Genomic DNA, 17,800 nt, shown 5'->3' on the forward strand with positions numbered 1-17,800 from the left:
GCCGAAAATGAACCAAAATATAGTTAAATCCGTTTTTCTAATGGCCTCCTACTCCCTTTTTCACCTCCACCACCCAAAATGTAATAACGGCCACCACGAAATGACACTGAGAGTTGATAAATGCTTAATGTTACTTGAATCAATTGATTTAAATGACCAGGTGCCCGGAAAAAAAATGTTTTATACAACAATCATCTCTCTCTCTTTCTTTCAAAGCTCTGTTAATCTGTTGAGTTTTATTGAAGCACAAGCTAACTTTTGTATTAGAGAAGGCAATATCATCAACTAATCAGTCAGATCATCAAGTAGATTGAGATCTTCATCCTCATCATTGTCAGCAATATCATTATCTGGATGCTGTATCTCCAACGGCTCAACTACATGAACATCCATCTGCACCTCATTTTCGTCAGTCTCCTCATGTTCCATCTCATCATGAAGGATCTCCTGTAAACCGTAAAATGTTTAAGGGATTAACACCTGCTTGCAGAAATGGAAGCCTGGAATAGACTTATATGTTGAAAAATACCTCGTCTTCCTGCGAGATAGCTTGTTTCTCTGTGTCCAAGATCCAGTCACCCAGTACATTTTCAAACACCATACTGTCAAATGGGAGAGGTTTGTTGATTGTTCTTGTCGACATGTGATTGTCCTTCAGACGCAAGTTGTAGTGAACATACATGAGGTCATTCAATCTTTTTTGTGTTATATGGTTGTTACTTTTGCTACGAATCTGGTCATATATACTATAATTATGGGAGAAGCTATATACTGAACAAGTCTGGCTTAGTATGCGAATGGCTATCCGTTGGAGCTCCAAACAATTAAATCCATGCTGTTGCCACCATGCAGCTGTGAGAACAGTCATTTAAAGTAAAAGTTGACGATGGTTAGATAAACAGGGTAACCAAATGCAGACACAAACAACATGATCATCATACTAATAAAGCCATGAAGTCCGGGTAATTAAATAACTGAATTGCTAATCTCTAATATTGTCACCTGGGTCGATCTCTGTTCTTGTACTTACAGCCAACTCAGTTCCAAAATCAGATTTTGCCGAACCAAAGTCAGATATCTGAAACAGTAACAGTGCAGAACTTGAACTACAGAAAAAGGACAAAGCTTCCACAGATTCAAAATCATAGGAATAATGAGAACCAATGAAATAACTATTACCTGCATGGATGCAGCAATCCTCCTAACATTATCTGTCTCTAGTCGCATAATGCAATCATTTAGCCCACGCATAACCTCAGGTTGCTATATCAAGTAGAAGATTTTCTAAATTGAGATGAAACTGTTTTGAATCAAAAGTGGGGTCTTGAAGTGCAAACAAGAAATAAGAAATAATTCTCATACCGCTATGAAATCATGACGATAACGATATGAAGGATTAAGGAGATAAGCTGCCATGTAGAGAGGATGGTAAAACGAGGTCCAGTGTCTCTCAATCACATTCCAGTAAGGACCATATTTTTGCACATCATCACCATGGATAGCTCTAATTGTGAGCTTCGCTCTATACATGTCATTATAAAAAGATGATATCGGTAAGCTCTCCCCAATATCCAACTTTTGTAGCACCTGCAAGATTGGTTCTGCAGATCTTTTTACAAATTGCATTTTTTTCCAAAATGTAGGATTTAAGACAATTTTCTCCACTTCCTTGCCTTCCTCCAATCTGGCGAACCGGGACGAAAGCCATTTGGCTGATTGGAACATTCTTTTAATACCAGTCCTGTGTTCCAACAAGCTTTGCAGATTAGCAAAACTAGACTTAATCCTTGTACGAGCTGGCTTGAGAAGTTCCATGCCCCCCGTGAACTCTTTCTTCATTAGATTTAACAACCAAGCTCTGTTATAAATGAATTTCGAAACTCTCTGGCCTTTCTCCATGCACTCTCCAACCCATTTAATCTTTTCAAAATCTTCTAGCATTTGATCAATACAATTGGCAGCACATGGTGTCCAGAACAAATTCTTCCTTTTCTCCTCGAGCATTTTTCCAGCAAGTCTGTAAGTTGCATTGTTGTCGGTGAGAACCTGAAGCATAAATCAGTAAAAACATACGTAAATGAAGTTACATAGATAGAAATACAAAGAAGTACTTGAGAGCCTAAGCAATAGAGGACTCCTGGTACCTGCACTACATTTTCCTCGCCAATCTCTTCCACCACTCCGTCCAACAACTTAAAAATATTTGGAGCATCTTCTATTATCTCAGTCGAATCAACAGAAGAATGAAAGTAGGTTCCACGAGGACAAGATACTAAGAAATGTATCAGTGTCCGTCCTTGTGCATCTTTCCAACTATCTGCTATAACAGTACAACCAGTAATCATCCAAGAAGCCTTAAGTTCCATGGCATACTGTTTGATTCTTGCAATTTCATCCTCGAGAAACTGACCAGAGATCAGTTCACTCGAAGGAACTTTCAAGCCTGGACCATATTGCCCAACCAAATCAAGCATCTTATGGAAGTACGGAGAATTAGCGGCATTTATAGGGATTCCAGCGTGATAAAAGAATTTGCAAATCGCAGATGTAACTTCCTTGGAATTTTTCGCATAAGATCCTGTCTTTATTCTTATTAAGTTGGTGGATGGCTGTGTAACTGGGGGGTGAGTCTTTGGCATTGTCAGACTGAGATAATCCAGTCTTGATTTTTTCAGTTGTACTTCGACATTACTATCATGTGGTCTTCCCCTTAGTCTCTTTCTGGGATCTGTTCCCAAACTTCTGTCACCTATCAGCTTTGTCGTTCCGACGATATTCGGAAAATCTTCTTCTTGCTCCTGTTCATACTCGTTGTCTGAAGAGGGCATGTAGAACTCTGATGTTTCCTTAACTTCTGGTCTTACATTTCTCCTGCCAGTGCGATGCCACTTCATATTATCCTTCATCTTAATATACACTTCCTCTGGAGCATTTTTACAAGGAGCAACTTCTCCAGGTATCCTAGCTAGATGTTGTTTAAACCTGTTTATACCTCCACTAACAATTTTGTCGCAATAATTGCACTTTACCTTTTTCTTTCCTTCTTCTTGAGCAATGCCGTGCTCCCAACCAGGATCTACATATCCTAGAGATCGTAGTGGAGTCATATTCATACCGAAGTTCTTGTCACTACCCATAATCTGTTTTCCTTTCTTGTTATCACTGACAACAAGCCTATCTTCGTTTTCGTAATCGTCATTAGAGTGCCACGTGAGAGATGCTTGTTCTTCCTCAGATTGCCTTTGCTTTTTAATAGATTGACATCCTTCCAGAGCTTCCTTCATTTTCTGACAAACATCCTCTGGTGCGTGATTGCAGTATGTAACCTGGCCAGAAATTCTGGCCAAATGTTGCTTGAATCTAAAAATTCCGCCACTAACCACTTTCCCACAATAGTTGCATTTGACTTTCTTTTTATTACTATCTTGGGCACTTCCATGATCCCACCCAGGGTCAATGGTTCCTCCTGATCTATGTGGAGCCATCTTTTTAAGCATTCAGTAAAATTCACAGCAGCAACTTTTGTTGTATTCTGATTCAGTTGCTGCACGGTTGAAAACGATATGATTTAGAAATACTTCGCCAGCAGTCCAAAACACTCCACGTGTTAAAGAAAACGTTCTAGCAACATGATCTCACTGCGGATGCATTACTTTCTAGCTTAACTAATTAGGATATATGTTCTTTATAATTGCATAATCTCCAATTAAAGTCAGTAGAAGTTAGAGTTGTTAAGAAATAAGTCGATGGGTTCCTCGCCTGCCACTGCTAAACCTGTATCTATGCCACAAAACTGGCGTGGGTGGATATCTAGGGCACTCAGCCTCAACAAGTTGGAAGGTAAGAGTTTAACTGAAAAATCTTTTCATATTCTAACTGAGTTACCACTACCATAAACCGAGTAACTGAGTTACAAACTACTACTACTACTACTCCAAAGTAAGACAATAGAAAAACAAAACCTAGAAATAGATTACTCCATTAAACCCTAATCCCCAAAATCCCAAAAGTAGGAGCACATAGTAATATAAAGTTCCCTTGCGTCATCAACAAAAATTATACTCCATAGATGAATATTAAGAAAGGGGAAACCAAAAATTGAGGAGGTAGTGAGGGAGGGAAGATTAGGGTTTACCTTTGTTAATAGCAGCTGGAGAGAAGATAGAAGGTGTAAATTAGAAATGATTAGAAAGAGATGTGGTGGTCGATTGCTCTGCATTTTGTGAGAATATACTTGTGATGTGGTGGTGGGGGTGGTGGTGGTGCTCTTCCTGATGATCTTCCTCTTCTTCTCCGAACTGCCGCCACCATTCCTTCTTTTTCAAAAAAAAAAAAAGAGAAAAACTAATTATTCTACCGGTGAGCGAGTGGGAGGGAATTCCGCCGGTGAGCGAGCGGGAGCGGCCTGGTGATCAGGTTACGATCTGATCTGCCTCCGACGTCCAAAATCGGTTCCTTTTTTGAGGAAAGAAAGAAGGGAAAGGGCAAGCTGCCTGTTGAATCGCGCAACTCGGTTTAACTCAACCCAGATGAAAGATGAGAGATACGAACTCCGACCCAAGGGATAACACTTTTGTCTAAAAGTCATCCAAACGGACCCACCCATTATGACGTAATGGTAATTGACTTCTCACCTTGTTTTTGTTCACCCTCATTGACGTGGGTATACAGTACTTAACTTTTTATATTACTTCCTCTGATGTTACTACTCCAACTGAAAATTGGAAATAGGAAAGTTTTTGTGGAAAAAGGTGGAAAACTCAAAAACTATTCACCAAAAACTATTCCAGACGAAGGGTTTCGACGGCAACCAGCGATTTCATTATCTTCTCACATTTTCTCCCTTATCTCTCTATGTCTCTCTCTTCCCTCCCTCTCTCTCTATCTGTCTCTCTCCTCTTTCCCTCTCCCTTTCTTCATGCTTCTTTAAGTTCCGGCGAAGGGAAGAGTCCCTTCCCCGGAACTCTTTGTCTAGATGTGGACTCCAGATCTAAGTGAGCAAGTTTGGTTCTGTCACAAGAAGCTTCGTGTGGTAGAAGCAGACAACTTCGTCTGGAAAATCAAATGAGAGTTTTCGAGAAGGGGTCTCTCCTTTGCCGCAACATAGAAGAGAGTTGAAAGAGAGGGAAAGAGAGAGGGAGAAAGAGATGATGACCGGAGTTAATTTTGGAGGTGTCGTCGGAGTTGAAGGTGGTGGCGAGAAGAGAAGAGGGAGGAAGAAGAAGAAAATGAAAAAACATTAAAGTAGGTAGCGTTTGGAGGAAACAAAAAGAATTTGTTTCCGGCCAAAACTTTAGACCCTGAGAAATTTCCTTATTTCTCCAAAACACGACTTTTAATATGCACCTGCCTGCCCCATCTAGAAGACCAAGATATCAACAAAATTTCAAGATATTTGAGCATATTGAATATTGTGTTTCATGTGATCTAGTTTTCTAGATTAGTTAAATTAGGAAATCCTGGTTAACTTTTTATATATATGAGTTGGATTTTGTTATTGTGCAATGTAAGGAATCATTCCATAACCCACATATTAATATAATAACTTTATGGGGTAATCTTACGATTGAACCAAGTGGTATTCACTATTTTCTGTTCATCTCTACAATTATCACCTAATCGCAAATATTAACATAGGGAAATTTGGCCAAAACTCCCTAAAAACTTTGGCCTTTGGTTAAAAAGGATTGGACAATTTTTTATGGGCTTCAGCTCCCTGTGGCATTTTTGTAAATTATCTAATATAGGGAAAAGACAAAACTGACCTTACTGCAAACTAGTTTGCAAACCAATTTGCAAAGCAGTGCAAACTAGTTTGCAAGGCAAACCAGATTGCAAACTAGTGCAAACCAGTTTGCAAATCAGTTTGCAAACCAGTTTGCAAATCAGTTTGCAAAGCTTTGCAAGGCAAACCAGATTGCAAACCAGTTTGCGAATCAGTTTGCAAATCAGTTTGCAAAGCTCTGCGAGGCAAACCAGATTGCAAACCAATTTGCAAAGTAGTGCAAACCAGTTTGCAAATCAGTTTGCAAACTAGTTTGCAAAGCTTCGCAAAATCAAACCCTAACAAAATAAGTAACTAAGAAGTAAGATTATATAAAATGTGAGGGTTTTTGGAAAATCTGAGGGTGTTTCTAAAATTTTCCTTTATACAAAGGTCAATTCAGGTATACAAAATTAAGGGATTTTTAGAATTGTCCTTCAAGCCTATTTCCAAACTTTTCATGGTGCCTAGAAGGAAAAAAAGATAACTTGTCTTTTTGACAAAAAAAAAACAAAAAATTGGGTCTCCAGCCCAATTTCCTGTATTGGGAAATTTGGCCAAAACTCCCTAAAAACTTTGGCCTTTGGTTAAAAAGGATTGGACAATTTTTTATGGGCTTCAGCTCCCTGTGGCATTTTTGTAAATTATCTAATATAGGGAAAAGACAAAACTGACCTTACTGCAAACTAGTTTGCAAACCAATTTGCAAAGCAGTGCAAACTAGTTTGCAAGGCAAACCAGATTGCAAACTAGTGCAAACCAGTTTGCAAATCAGTTTGCAAACCAGTTTGCAAATCAGTTTGCAAAGCTTTGCAAGGCAAACCAGATTGCAAACCAGTTTGCGAATCAGTTTGCAAATCAGTTTGCAAAGCTCTGCGAGGCAAACCAGATTGCAAACCAATTTGCAAAGTAGTGCAAACCAGTTTGCAAATCAGTTTGCAAACTAGTTTGCAAAGCTTCGCAAAATCAAACCCTAACAAAATAAGTAACTAAGAAGTAAGATTATATAAAATGTGAGGGTTTTTGGAAAATCTGAGGGTGTTTCTAAAATTTTCCTTTATACAAAGGTCAATTCAGGTATACAAAATTAAGGGATTTTTAGAATTGTCCTTCAAGCCTATTTCCAAACTTTTCATGGTGCCTAGAAGGAAAAAAAGATAACTTGTCTTTTTGACAAAAAAAAAACAAAAAATTGGGTCTCCAGCCCAATTTCCTGTATTAACATACCCACTTTGTTCTTCTTATTCTCTGTACTTGTCTTCTTCTCATCATCTCTTATCCTTCTTCGTCACCTCACATAGTTGTACAATAAATATTGCACAATAACTACCAAATCAAATTAGAGTAAACCCACATATTAATTCTTAATTTGCATTAGCAAGAAACTTGATCCATCATATGATATTATTCTTGACTAGGAAGGGTATTTACTAACTTGCAGTTACCAAATTTAACAACTTGTATACATACATAAAAACTAGGAAGGGTATTTACTCCCTCACAAGTCGTGTTGTTGTTGTATTTGGCTAGCTCCAAGATCTTCTGCTAGCTTTTTACACAACTGCAACTCGGCACAATAGCACATCATAATGTCAAATACATTAAAAAGACAAATTATTTCCCAAATGATTTTCGATTCAAAGCTGGAATACGTAGAAGGAGAATAAAGAGGGCGATGATGAAGGAAAACCTGTCTGTATAGTATAGCATCTCCATGTGTTTTCCTTAATTCTACAACATATATAGACGGGCTAATCTCAAAAACCTGTGCGCAAAATCACGAGCACGAATTAGTCTTATCTCCCAGTGTGCGATGTGTAAAAAATTAAAGGGTTGTATGTTTACCTCTCCTGAAACTGCTAGATTTCCCGCGCTCTTGTGATTCTTACGTGGTTGCAACATCTTTAGCTGCACATTGAGCACCAAACATGATTTCTCATGAATATCAAAGGACAATTGGAGAATGGTAATAACTTCATTATGCATGTACCTTCCCATTCTTTGTTCGAACTTGAAGTCCCATCTCTGTAACAATTTCCTCAATCTTCTCTAGTAAATCTTTCGGGGAGTAACTAGATGTGAATCTGATCTTCCGCTCAGATGCATCCTGCGCTTACTCAGAAGGAAATTCGCATTTCGCCTTATTAATATCAAGTGCACAACATCTATATATACATTTTAAACAATCTCTCTATTGGGGATGCCAATTAGAAAGCTTTCAGGACTCTTGATTAAAATGCAAGTAGAAAGAGTGGAACTCTTACCTCATTCTCAAAGAAGCCCGAAAGATCGAGGCACGAAGACATACTGATGAGCTCAAAGGCGTTTATCAGAGTAGGTGGACCCAGATGTTTCTCCACATCTATTGGCTTCAAAAGACAAAGGAACTCCAATCAAACTGCTGTTAAATCATAAAAAAAAAAATTATCGAGGAAAAAGCGAAAACAAGAAGCTAGACATCATTTTGCAGGTAAATAATTCCTCGCCATACTCGATGGGAGCTGGTAAATAATCTGAGTTGCTGAAAGCATTGTTCACCATTTCTCGTACAGTAAGGGATTTGATTCACCACTCAGGCTCTTTCCCTCTTCATGTCAATGATCTCTGATATACAAGTATTTCCTCGTATTAAAGTAAACGAATAATGCAAATTTAGTAATAATACATACAGTTTCTTGTACAACAGAAAAGGGTTCATCATCAATGTCAATGTCTTCATCATCATCAATATTAGTAGGATTATAGTCTTGCTTGAACCACTCGTCTTCTTTGATCCCCTCAATTGTTATTCGCGTAGTTGGATAGGGATCAAGTATCCTTTTAATGAGGTTTCTTGCACCCGGGGAGAGCCATTTTGGAATCAAAGCCTCTCCTTTAAATATCTAATTCAGACAGAGGATCAGAAATATAAGTGCTGACGAAAATGTACTCAAGTCATTGTGATGAGACAAGTAATATTTAGTTACATAAAAAGAGGCAACTCGTTAATACCTTACGGTAGAGAACAGCCAGATTTGGATCATCGAAAGGAAGCTCCCCTGTAAGAATCACAAATAGAATGACTCCACAGGACCAAATATCTGATGTGGAGCCATCGTACCCTCTGTTGGCTATAACCTGTAAATTGTGATACAGAAACATATATGAACCAGTGACACTTTGGAAAGTTCACAAACCAGACCGAGGAATTTGCAACTTGATGAATACCTCTGGGGCAACATAGTGAGGACTTCCACAGGTTGTATGCAGCAACCCGTCTTTCTACTTTCCAGATGCAAGTCAAATAATAAAAACAAGGATGAGTAGTAGTAGTAGCTAATGGTCTCAAATCGAGACACATTTTAAATTATTAATCAAAACCCAAATTGAATTTCATATGAGGGATGGAAGTGTATATACCCTATAATGCTGAGGTAAAGCACTGAGGCCGAAATCTGATAGCTTAATGTCCCCTTGTGCGTCCAGAAGGACGTTCTCTGGCTGCCCAAAAACAATTAACATAAGTTTGTATTGAAATTCGTCGTGGAAGCATGCAGGTGATTAAATTTATACTCATGAAGTCATTAAGTTGTTGTATTATCAGTACCTTAAGATCTCTGTGGTAGACACCTTTGTGGTGGCAGTAGCTTACAGCATCGATAATCTGTTGGAAGAGCTTCCGACCTTCAGATTCAGAGAACCTCCCTTTGAAGTCCTACGTATAGCATGCAGGAAATTAACATGTCATACTAACAAAAAAGTAGTAGCTAGAGAACAACTACTCAAGGAAGTTTGAGAGTAAAGAGATACTGATAGGAAGTGAATTAGCCAGTGACTGGTAGTAGCTAGCTAGTACAGAATAGAAAATAGAAGCTGTATATGAAGGTCCTCGATCCTGGTCAGAGTACTACTCACAATTCTGTCAAATAATTCGCCACCAGAAACAAGTTCAAGAACCATGTAAATCTTGGTTTTGCTGGCCAAGACCTGCAAAACCAGCAGCAAGCGCAGTAAAACAATCAGAATGATGTTTCGGATATTGGTGAAGAAACAAATAATTAAGTAAATCAGCCGCAAGACAAAACAAACAATGACTAATACGTAATGAAATTGAATGGAAGGAAAAAAAACTAAAGTTTGTGGGAGCAGCAGGTCACTGTTGGGAAAATCTGAGACCAAGTCATAGCAGATAGAGGTGTGTGTGTGAAGAAATTAATGTTAGTGCTTAATTTGCCTTTTTGATAAAGTCCAAGCTCTCTTGACTAAAATAGTACTAGTATTATCTTATAGTACTCCATATATATATAAATGGGCTATCTTTAGTAGTAACAATAATTAGTTGTAGCCAAATTAGTTCAACAATTTTGTAATTGTATGGTGTGGGTCACAGTGTCACACCACCAATTGATGAAAATAGAGAGTACTACTGTGTGGCTCTGGCTGCTGGCAAACCAAAAATTTGTACTTTGCACCTCTTGACCCCCCCACCCAATTAATATTCTTAAAACAATAATAAATAATGAATAGTGAAACAACTTTTCTGGACATAGAAAGGCCATTCATTTTATTTGATGAGATTCTCAAACAAGACCAGACCAGACCAGACCAGACCAGATCAAAACAAACAACTTTTCAGCTAGATCCAGAAAATTACTAGTATCAGAATTGATGAGTGGTGGTGGTGGTGGTGGTGGCCTGGGAATTAGTTAGTTAGTTAGTTAACAGTGAAGCAATTAAGTAAGTAATTACCTCATGTAATCTGACAACATTTGGATGCTTCAAAAGCTTCCAGGTTCCAATTTCTCTCTTTATCTATCAATTATCATGTTCATTAATTATGCCACCACCAGCAGAAATTTATTGTTAAAAGAATACAACACCAGCTAGCAAAGCAGATTGATGAATGAAGGGAAATTTGTTAAAAGTATAAAAAAAAAAGGTGTAGTACTTGATTGGTGGTATTGAGGTTGAGGATAGTGTTCTTGTCGAGTATCTTAACAGCAAACTCATCACCAGATTCAATATTCTTTGCGTATTTCACTTTCCCGAAATTTCCCTCTCCCAGTGTCCTTCCCACTTCGTACTTTTTACCAAGTCGTATTCCACCTCTTGAACCCCCCGCCAGATCCTTCTTATTCTCTTTCTCCTTCTTACTCTCACCCCCAACCATCAAAACTCACTCAAATTTAATACTAGTATTAGTATAACACACCACTCTCCTCTCTCTCTCTATTCCTAATCAACTTCTCAAAAGACCGACCGATCGATGATGATGTTCTTGATTCATTTACCAAGTCGATCCACCTCTTTCTCTCTCTCTCTCTCCACAAGAACTTGGAAGTCAGGAATGGACTTCGCGTGTGGTTTTAGTAATACTATGTATTATTATTAATTAATTAAACGCTACAATCGAGATGATGATGTCAAAGACTTGGTTCAGAATATCACCCTTTCGTATAACCGACTAGTTCTTTGGACTCCGTTTTTTCAGTGTTGCATTTTGAACTCTTTCTTGACGGAATCAGGCCAAAAATATTCTGTTTCTAAAGTTAGTACTTTAAAAAATTCTTAGTTTACCATCCTATAATAAATATTGCACTTTAGACCCCTTAGTTAATTTAACTCGTCTTCTTCTTCTTCACAAACTCGAATCACTTAATCATCCGAAGGGGATATCGTTTAAGCAATTCTTGAACAAAACTCACCATCCCCCCCTGAAGCAGCAGTATTAAGAAAATTTAGGTTGTATTTCTAAAGCTACAACTAACATCATCTTGAAGATCTTGTTTCATTTTCACTTTATTCTTTTTCTCTTTAACTCTACAAACTTCAACAAGAAAATTTTAAATTAAAGACCCAAAGAATAAGAATCTTTCATTCATTAATGGAATCTACTGATTCTAACCCTACTATGGTTGACGAGATATACGAATTTCCAGCACCCAATTTTTTCGGTTTCATTAATGGAGAATCTAAAGAGGACTTAAACATAGCAAGCCCTGGTTCTAGACATCTCTTAGATATGCTCCTTCACATAGGTTTTCTTTCTTTCTTCTCCTCTATGAATTGCGATTTATTAAAGAAAAGTTAGGGTTTTGATGATCTATGTTTAATCATGAAGCTTTCATGCCAAAAATCAAGACAGGTTGATTTGTTCAATTGAAATTAGTCTCTTAGATTTCAGCAAAACAAATGATTTGGGGAAGATGAGTGACCCTTTTCAGAACTATTTTATAATAGATATTAAAATTCCAACAAGGCTACACAACCCACCTCTCACATGTTTAGTCACGTGGAAAGAGAAACAAAGGTTTCTCTCACATGCGGTTCAAGTGGGAGTCCCTAGAGGCGGACTGAGTATATTTTTTGTTAAAATTCAGTAACCAAGAAATCATGGGGATTGTGTTGTTAACCTTGTAATTGCATCTTGAAGCACCGCCAAACTGTTCCTAATCTACTGGTAGAGAAAATGTCAAAAGGTGAATGATTTTAGGTGGTGTTTGTTTTTTTTTTGTCTGGGCTAAGACCTAGGCTAAGTGAAGGGTAAAATAGTATTTTCTCTTCTTCATATGTTATATTTAACTTTTTTTCGAAAAAGGGAGTCCAAAGTGCAACACTAGAAAAATGTAGTCCAAACAACAAGTCAATTATACGAAAGGGGGTCCAAACAGCAAATCTCGGAGTGGGTTGAGACATTTGTAGACATTTGTGGATTTTCAAATGTCTGGGGCATTCAAATCTAGACATTTGAAAATCCTGAAATGTCTGAGGCATTCAAATCTAGACATTTAAATCCCCGAATGTTTTTAGCATTCAATTATAGACAAAATGTCCGCGGACTTTAGTAGACTTTATAGTTTGATGGATTTTGTGAAGGATTTGGGACAAATTTGGAGCCCAAAGTGTCTTTACAAAAATAAGAGACATTTGGGGTCCGTCATGTGACTAAACAGTAATAATAATATTAAAATAATAAATATCCATAAAATGTCCATCAATGTCTGTAGATATTCACTGATGTCTACGAAAGTCGAAAAATATATTTTTAAAATGTTAGTACAAATATATTATTTGATGTGACTAAACAATAATAATAATATTAAAATAATAAATGTCCATCAATGTCCACAAATATTCGCAGATGTCTACGAAAGTCGAAAAATATATTTTTGAAATGTTAGTACAAATATATTATTTCATGTAATTAAACAATAATAACAATATTACAATAAGAAATATCTACCAAATGTCCATCAATGTCTGCAGATATTCACAGATGTCTACGAAAGTCGAAACACATATTTTTGATTTGTACAAATATACGATTCAAGATCTTGAAATGTCCCCAGGATATTTTGTCTATGGATCAAATGTCTTGAAATGTCTATAAAGTCATTTTGTCTACAAACTCAATGTCTTGAAAATGTCTATGAAGACATTTTGTCTATAACAAATTACTCGAAATGTCTTGAAATGTCTACGGGACATGTTGTCTATGAATGTCTGTGAAAATCCCAATCCACTACCCCGCATGTACCCTCAAATGATCTCCCATCGTACTATTATATTACCATATAGTATTGCAATTTAGGAGCCTATGGATTCGACAGAGGAATGAGTGAGTATTTAAATAAGGCCCTAATGGTGTCTACAGAATTTGTGATCATACGACGGGTTAACTTTAGTGGTGCCCCTAAACTCATTCTATTGGATTCAAAGTTTTTTTTTTATGATAGGAAGCTAGAATTCCATTTCATTATTTTTAAGAGTTTACAAAAATATTATCCCCATAAAAGGAACTCAAAAAATTTAGAATATTCTGACCATTCAACAGAAATTTTGTTTGTGCGGGTTGTACGAGCTAAAACATCAGCCACCCTATTGAAGTTTTTAGTTATCCATGCAAAAGTAACCTGTACAAATTACAAACTTTTCAGCTGCAGAATCTCTAAAATAGTAGCTCGCTTCATCCAACTGCATGTGTTCGTCTTCAAGTTTACTGCTTTAATCACTTTACAAGAATCGACTTCAATAGTAATCTTTGAGAGTTGGAACTGAAGTGTCCATTCTAGGACAAGCAAAAGTGTTTGACACTCTCATTCTTCACTTGATCTACAGTGAACTGATGTTGTTTTGGCAAAAGAAAAATTAACACAGTGATCATGAATAACTAATCAATGGTTGCAGTTTGGTCCACTGTGACAAAAGAGATATCCACATTAATTTTAACACAATCTAAAGGTGGTGGTTGCCAAAGGTGGGTACCTGAAGGGTTTGAGTGTCTAGATGGTAATTCCTTGGTGAGTGAAAAGATAAGTATTGGTCAAGAAAATGGTATGTTGGGTATTGGTTATGGTGTGTTGAGGTGAGGCAAGAATTCCCTCAAACACACAAGTACACCTGTTATTCCATAAATGCCATAATATTGCAGATGATAGAGTAGAATTAACAGGAACTGAGGAATGCATGTTAGAGAACCAAGATGTAATCCAGTGTTTCATGTTATTTACGTGAATGCGGTCAGTTTGTATGTCAAAGAAAAACCAAATGTTTCTAGCATATTCATAAAACAAAAAAGAGTGTAAATCACTTTTGACTTCTTTATGACATAATGGACAAAAATTTGAGCATTTAAGAACATAAAACATTCAATAGGTAAAGCATGAACACAACATTTCCATACAAAAAGAATTATACGTGGGAGAGCTTTAATATGCCAAAGATGTTTCCAGAAAGTAAAGTCAGAGTCACGGGCGGTCCGGACCCAAAGCAGCCAAAGCGGCCGGTTTGGACCCCAACGTGGCGGAGGGCTTGATGGTTTGGATTTTTATGTTAGTTTGTCAAACAATAATAACATTCTAAACTATTTTAAAACATATTAGCATTTGTAGCTCAATGGTTAAGGCTTTGGATTATGTGTAAGAAGTTTAGGGTTCAATTCCACCCGTAAGCATTTTTTTACGAAGATTTTTTTAAGCATATAGGACCCTAATTTTTAACGTCGCTTGGGCCTCCAAAATGTTTGGGCCGGCCCTGGTCAAAACGAGAGATTGAATGAGTCATGCTAAGTGTTTTGTATAAAAATGAAACAGTAAATCCTTCATTTTTTTTGTTAAAGTCCGTCTTCTAGTATGTTTCGAAGTCAGCTTTGTAATTTATTGGTTGTGTTGAATGATTGAATCCATCTTTTGATTTGGGCGTTCATAGACTCGTTCACACGTTGGATATGGGCTTTTTGAAAAAAGAATTTGCCCTCATCCAGGGGCGCAAGTTGAAAAATCCCCCATGCGTGGTGGCATTTTCCGGAGAGTGAGGGTGTATGTATATTTGCCTTGGGAATGAAAAAGATAAAAGATATATACTAACTACATTAATATACTGGATTGGGTTTGGAGGGGATCCACGAAGAAGCAGAATTAATTAGGGTTCAAACTTGTAGGAGATCGAAATAATATTGCAAGAGCTGGAGATTGAAGAAGGTTGCCTGTCAGGAGGATTAATTAGTAAGGATAGGGTTGTAGTGAAGGAATACCCCCTTCAGAGGCGGCCCTGGGCCAAAGCGAACAAAGCGTCGCTTCGGCCCACCGGTTTTTAAGGGCCACAAACACATTAATTTTTTTAAGAAATATATAAGAAGCCCAACTCTCTAAGGAAATTATAAGGGCCCCATTTAGTAAAAAAGACCACCAAATTTGATGATCTTTAAATGGATGGTGGGCCCAACAGTTTGTTACTTATGAAACAAAAATGCTTTAAATATCCAAATCATAAAATCCACATATCCTTTCCAGTTTTCCTTTCTACAAGCCAAAGTGGCAAACCGAACTGTTTATTCAATTCTAGAAACAAAGTCTATTGCTTTTTGTTGTAAGTTGTTGAGTTAAAAAAGCTAAACTCCCAAGATAATGGTGATTTGACAGATTCATGTGGTTGCCTTGAAACCCTTTTCAAGCATAATGAGTCAAATGACATAGACAGACTAGACTTACTTTCTGAACTGAAGGTGTTGAAGCGTCTTTTACCAAATGAGATTAAAAGAGCAATTGAAGTGCTAGATTTTTTGAAAGATATAAAAAGTTGTTACCCAAACACATGGGTTTCTTATAGAATTATGTTAACGATACCAGTTATTGTGGCCTCTGCAGAAAGAAGTTTTTCTAAGTTGAAGTTGATTAAGTCTTATATTCGATCTACTATGTCGCAAGAAAGGTTAAACATGTTAGCTAATTATCTATTGAGAAGGATATGGCTGTCAGTCTTGATTATTCGACGATTATTAGTGACTTTGCATCAAAAAATTTAAGGAACAAAATTTCAGTAATTGTAATTATCAAAAAAAATTATTTGGCTATATAAATATGATGAAAATATTTTGCGGTATTTACGGTTTTCAAGTAATACGTTGTTGGTTTTGGTGTACCGATTCAACGAGTTGACTCAACGAGTCTCTAACCGGATCACTGGTGAAACTGGTTACTACTTTGATTTTATTTGTAAATCAATCAAACACACTTTCTTTCCAAATTAATGGAGAAAAACTAAGGAATAAAACAACTCAATATCTTTCGTATTTCTAACCGATAATGTCTGTTATCCAGAACAGATGATTCGTAGTCGAATCTCACTATCGATTTAAGATCGGAAAGAGGAATTGTATCCTTCTGTGTTTACTGATTTATTACTTTAAAAATCAATACACTTCTGATTTGGAAAATCAGAATGTCTTTGATTAAGAAATCAGATAGACTAAAAAGAAAAAGAAAATCGGAGGATTAGAAGAAGAATAATTTTTTTAATCGAGGCGAGGTATTCCTCTTTCCTTAAGACAATTGACGCCCTGTATAGTACCAAACAGTTACCGGCGTTTGTCTCCCAGGATACAACGATTAACCTTTCGATTCAATGGTACTTCGAATCAGAAAGCAGTCGAACTTGAAAGTATACTAACCTCTGACTTATGCAAATGGACCAAACTTCTTGCTTATGAAACTCCTTGGAAACTCTGCTAAATCTTTATCTTAGACACTCTAATATGATCTTCTAACAATGCTTGACACTCTGGAAAAAACGGATTGAAATTTGGAGTTGATTTGGGTCCTATAAATAGGTTTCGAATAGATGCATTCATAAGGGACAGGTCTGTTGGCTTTTAGGGACGCATCTGTTGGAAAGAAACGTGACGGATCACTTCTTAGCAACGGTTTCTGTCGGCAACAATGAGGACCGTCAGATCTCGCTCAAGATCTCGGGAGGAACGCCTGCCATCAGATCTGGACGTGTCCGCTTTGCGTAAATGGTCCCTAAACCAACTTTTCCTTATTGCGACTTAGTCCCTAAATCAACCAAACATCGATCAAACTTCGGACTTGAATATCTCATTCATCCGGAATCGGATTTGAGTGATTCTTGAGTCTAAACTTAAGAGCTCGACGAGACGAACGCAATGGCATGCTCCGTTTCTGAGTTTGACGACTTTAACCGATCCAAAATCGGCTCCGATTCCAACATACGTATATACGTTTTACAATTTGATAGAAGAGGCCACATTTTCAGACCTCGCTTCGGACCACCGAAAAGCCAGGACCGGCCCTGACCCCCTTCCTCCTCATAACTCTTCTTGCACCTATCCTTTTTCCATCAACCATTTTGCTGGATTACATAGAAAAAAAATAAGAGAAAAGGACAGATTTTGTTGTAAAAGATTATTTTCATTAACAATTTTGATGTTCTAAAAATCATATTTAGGATGTACTCTGGTTGAAATTTAACCGAGATAGTAGTCAGACAAAATCACAAAAAGACATTTAACTTACATAAAATCTACTACTACGAACCGAGACAACCTAGAATATAATTTTCTTCTAGAAAGGATAGTAGTTAGAAGAATATCACAACTTCTTTTTAAGTTGAATATGACCATTCCTTCAACAAAAAAAAGAGTTGAATATGACCATTGATGAGGAGCCAAGGGGGTCTGAAAATGGCAATATGAATATATGATGCAAACCATGACGTTTATAATATACATGTATAGTTTTAAGATTGATCCTTCTTGGA

General features: G+C 37.1%; 2 protein-coding genes across 2 annotated transcripts; both read right to left on the reverse strand.

The window, feature by feature from the left end:
- Positions 1-113: 113 nt before the first annotated feature.
- On the reverse strand, positions 114-5,313 carry LOC147551505 (hAT dimerization domain-containing protein). The gene is made up of 7 exons (XM_086672281.1): positions 4,136-5,313; positions 2,145-3,544; positions 1,363-2,046; positions 1,180-1,263; positions 1,003-1,078; positions 530-852; positions 114-447 (listed from the first exon to the last, which is right to left on the reverse strand). The coding sequence occupies exons 2-7, from the start codon at positions 3,495-3,497 to the stop codon at positions 286-288; spliced, it is 2,682 nt and encodes an 893-aa protein (XP_086528407.1). The 5' UTR covers positions 3,498-3,544; positions 4,136-5,313; the 3' UTR covers positions 114-285.
- A 1,790-nt stretch (positions 5,314-7,103) lies between these two features.
- LOC147551506 (CBL-interacting serine/threonine-protein kinase 1-like) lies at positions 7,104-11,559 on the reverse strand. Its single transcript, XM_086672283.1, has 13 exons — positions 10,692-11,559; positions 10,493-10,555; positions 9,659-9,730; positions 9,351-9,458; positions 9,164-9,244; positions 8,972-9,025; positions 8,756-8,881; positions 8,434-8,646; positions 8,029-8,133; positions 7,755-7,871; positions 7,610-7,672; positions 7,455-7,529; positions 7,104-7,325 (listed from the first exon to the last, which is right to left on the reverse strand). The coding sequence occupies exons 1-13, from the start codon at positions 10,911-10,913 to the stop codon at positions 7,263-7,265; spliced, it is 1,362 nt and encodes a 453-aa protein (XP_086528409.1). The 5' UTR covers positions 10,914-11,559; the 3' UTR covers positions 7,104-7,262.
- Between the last annotated feature and the right edge of the window lie 6,241 nt (positions 11,560-17,800).

The sequence above is a fragment of the Eschscholzia californica genome, unplaced genomic scaffold (genome assembly GCF_041429995.1).
Source record: "Eschscholzia californica isolate CP2 unplaced genomic scaffold, dmEscCali1.0.p SCAF_3, whole genome shotgun sequence".
NCBI lineage: Eukaryota > Viridiplantae > Streptophyta > Magnoliopsida > Ranunculales > Papaveraceae > Eschscholzia > Eschscholzia californica.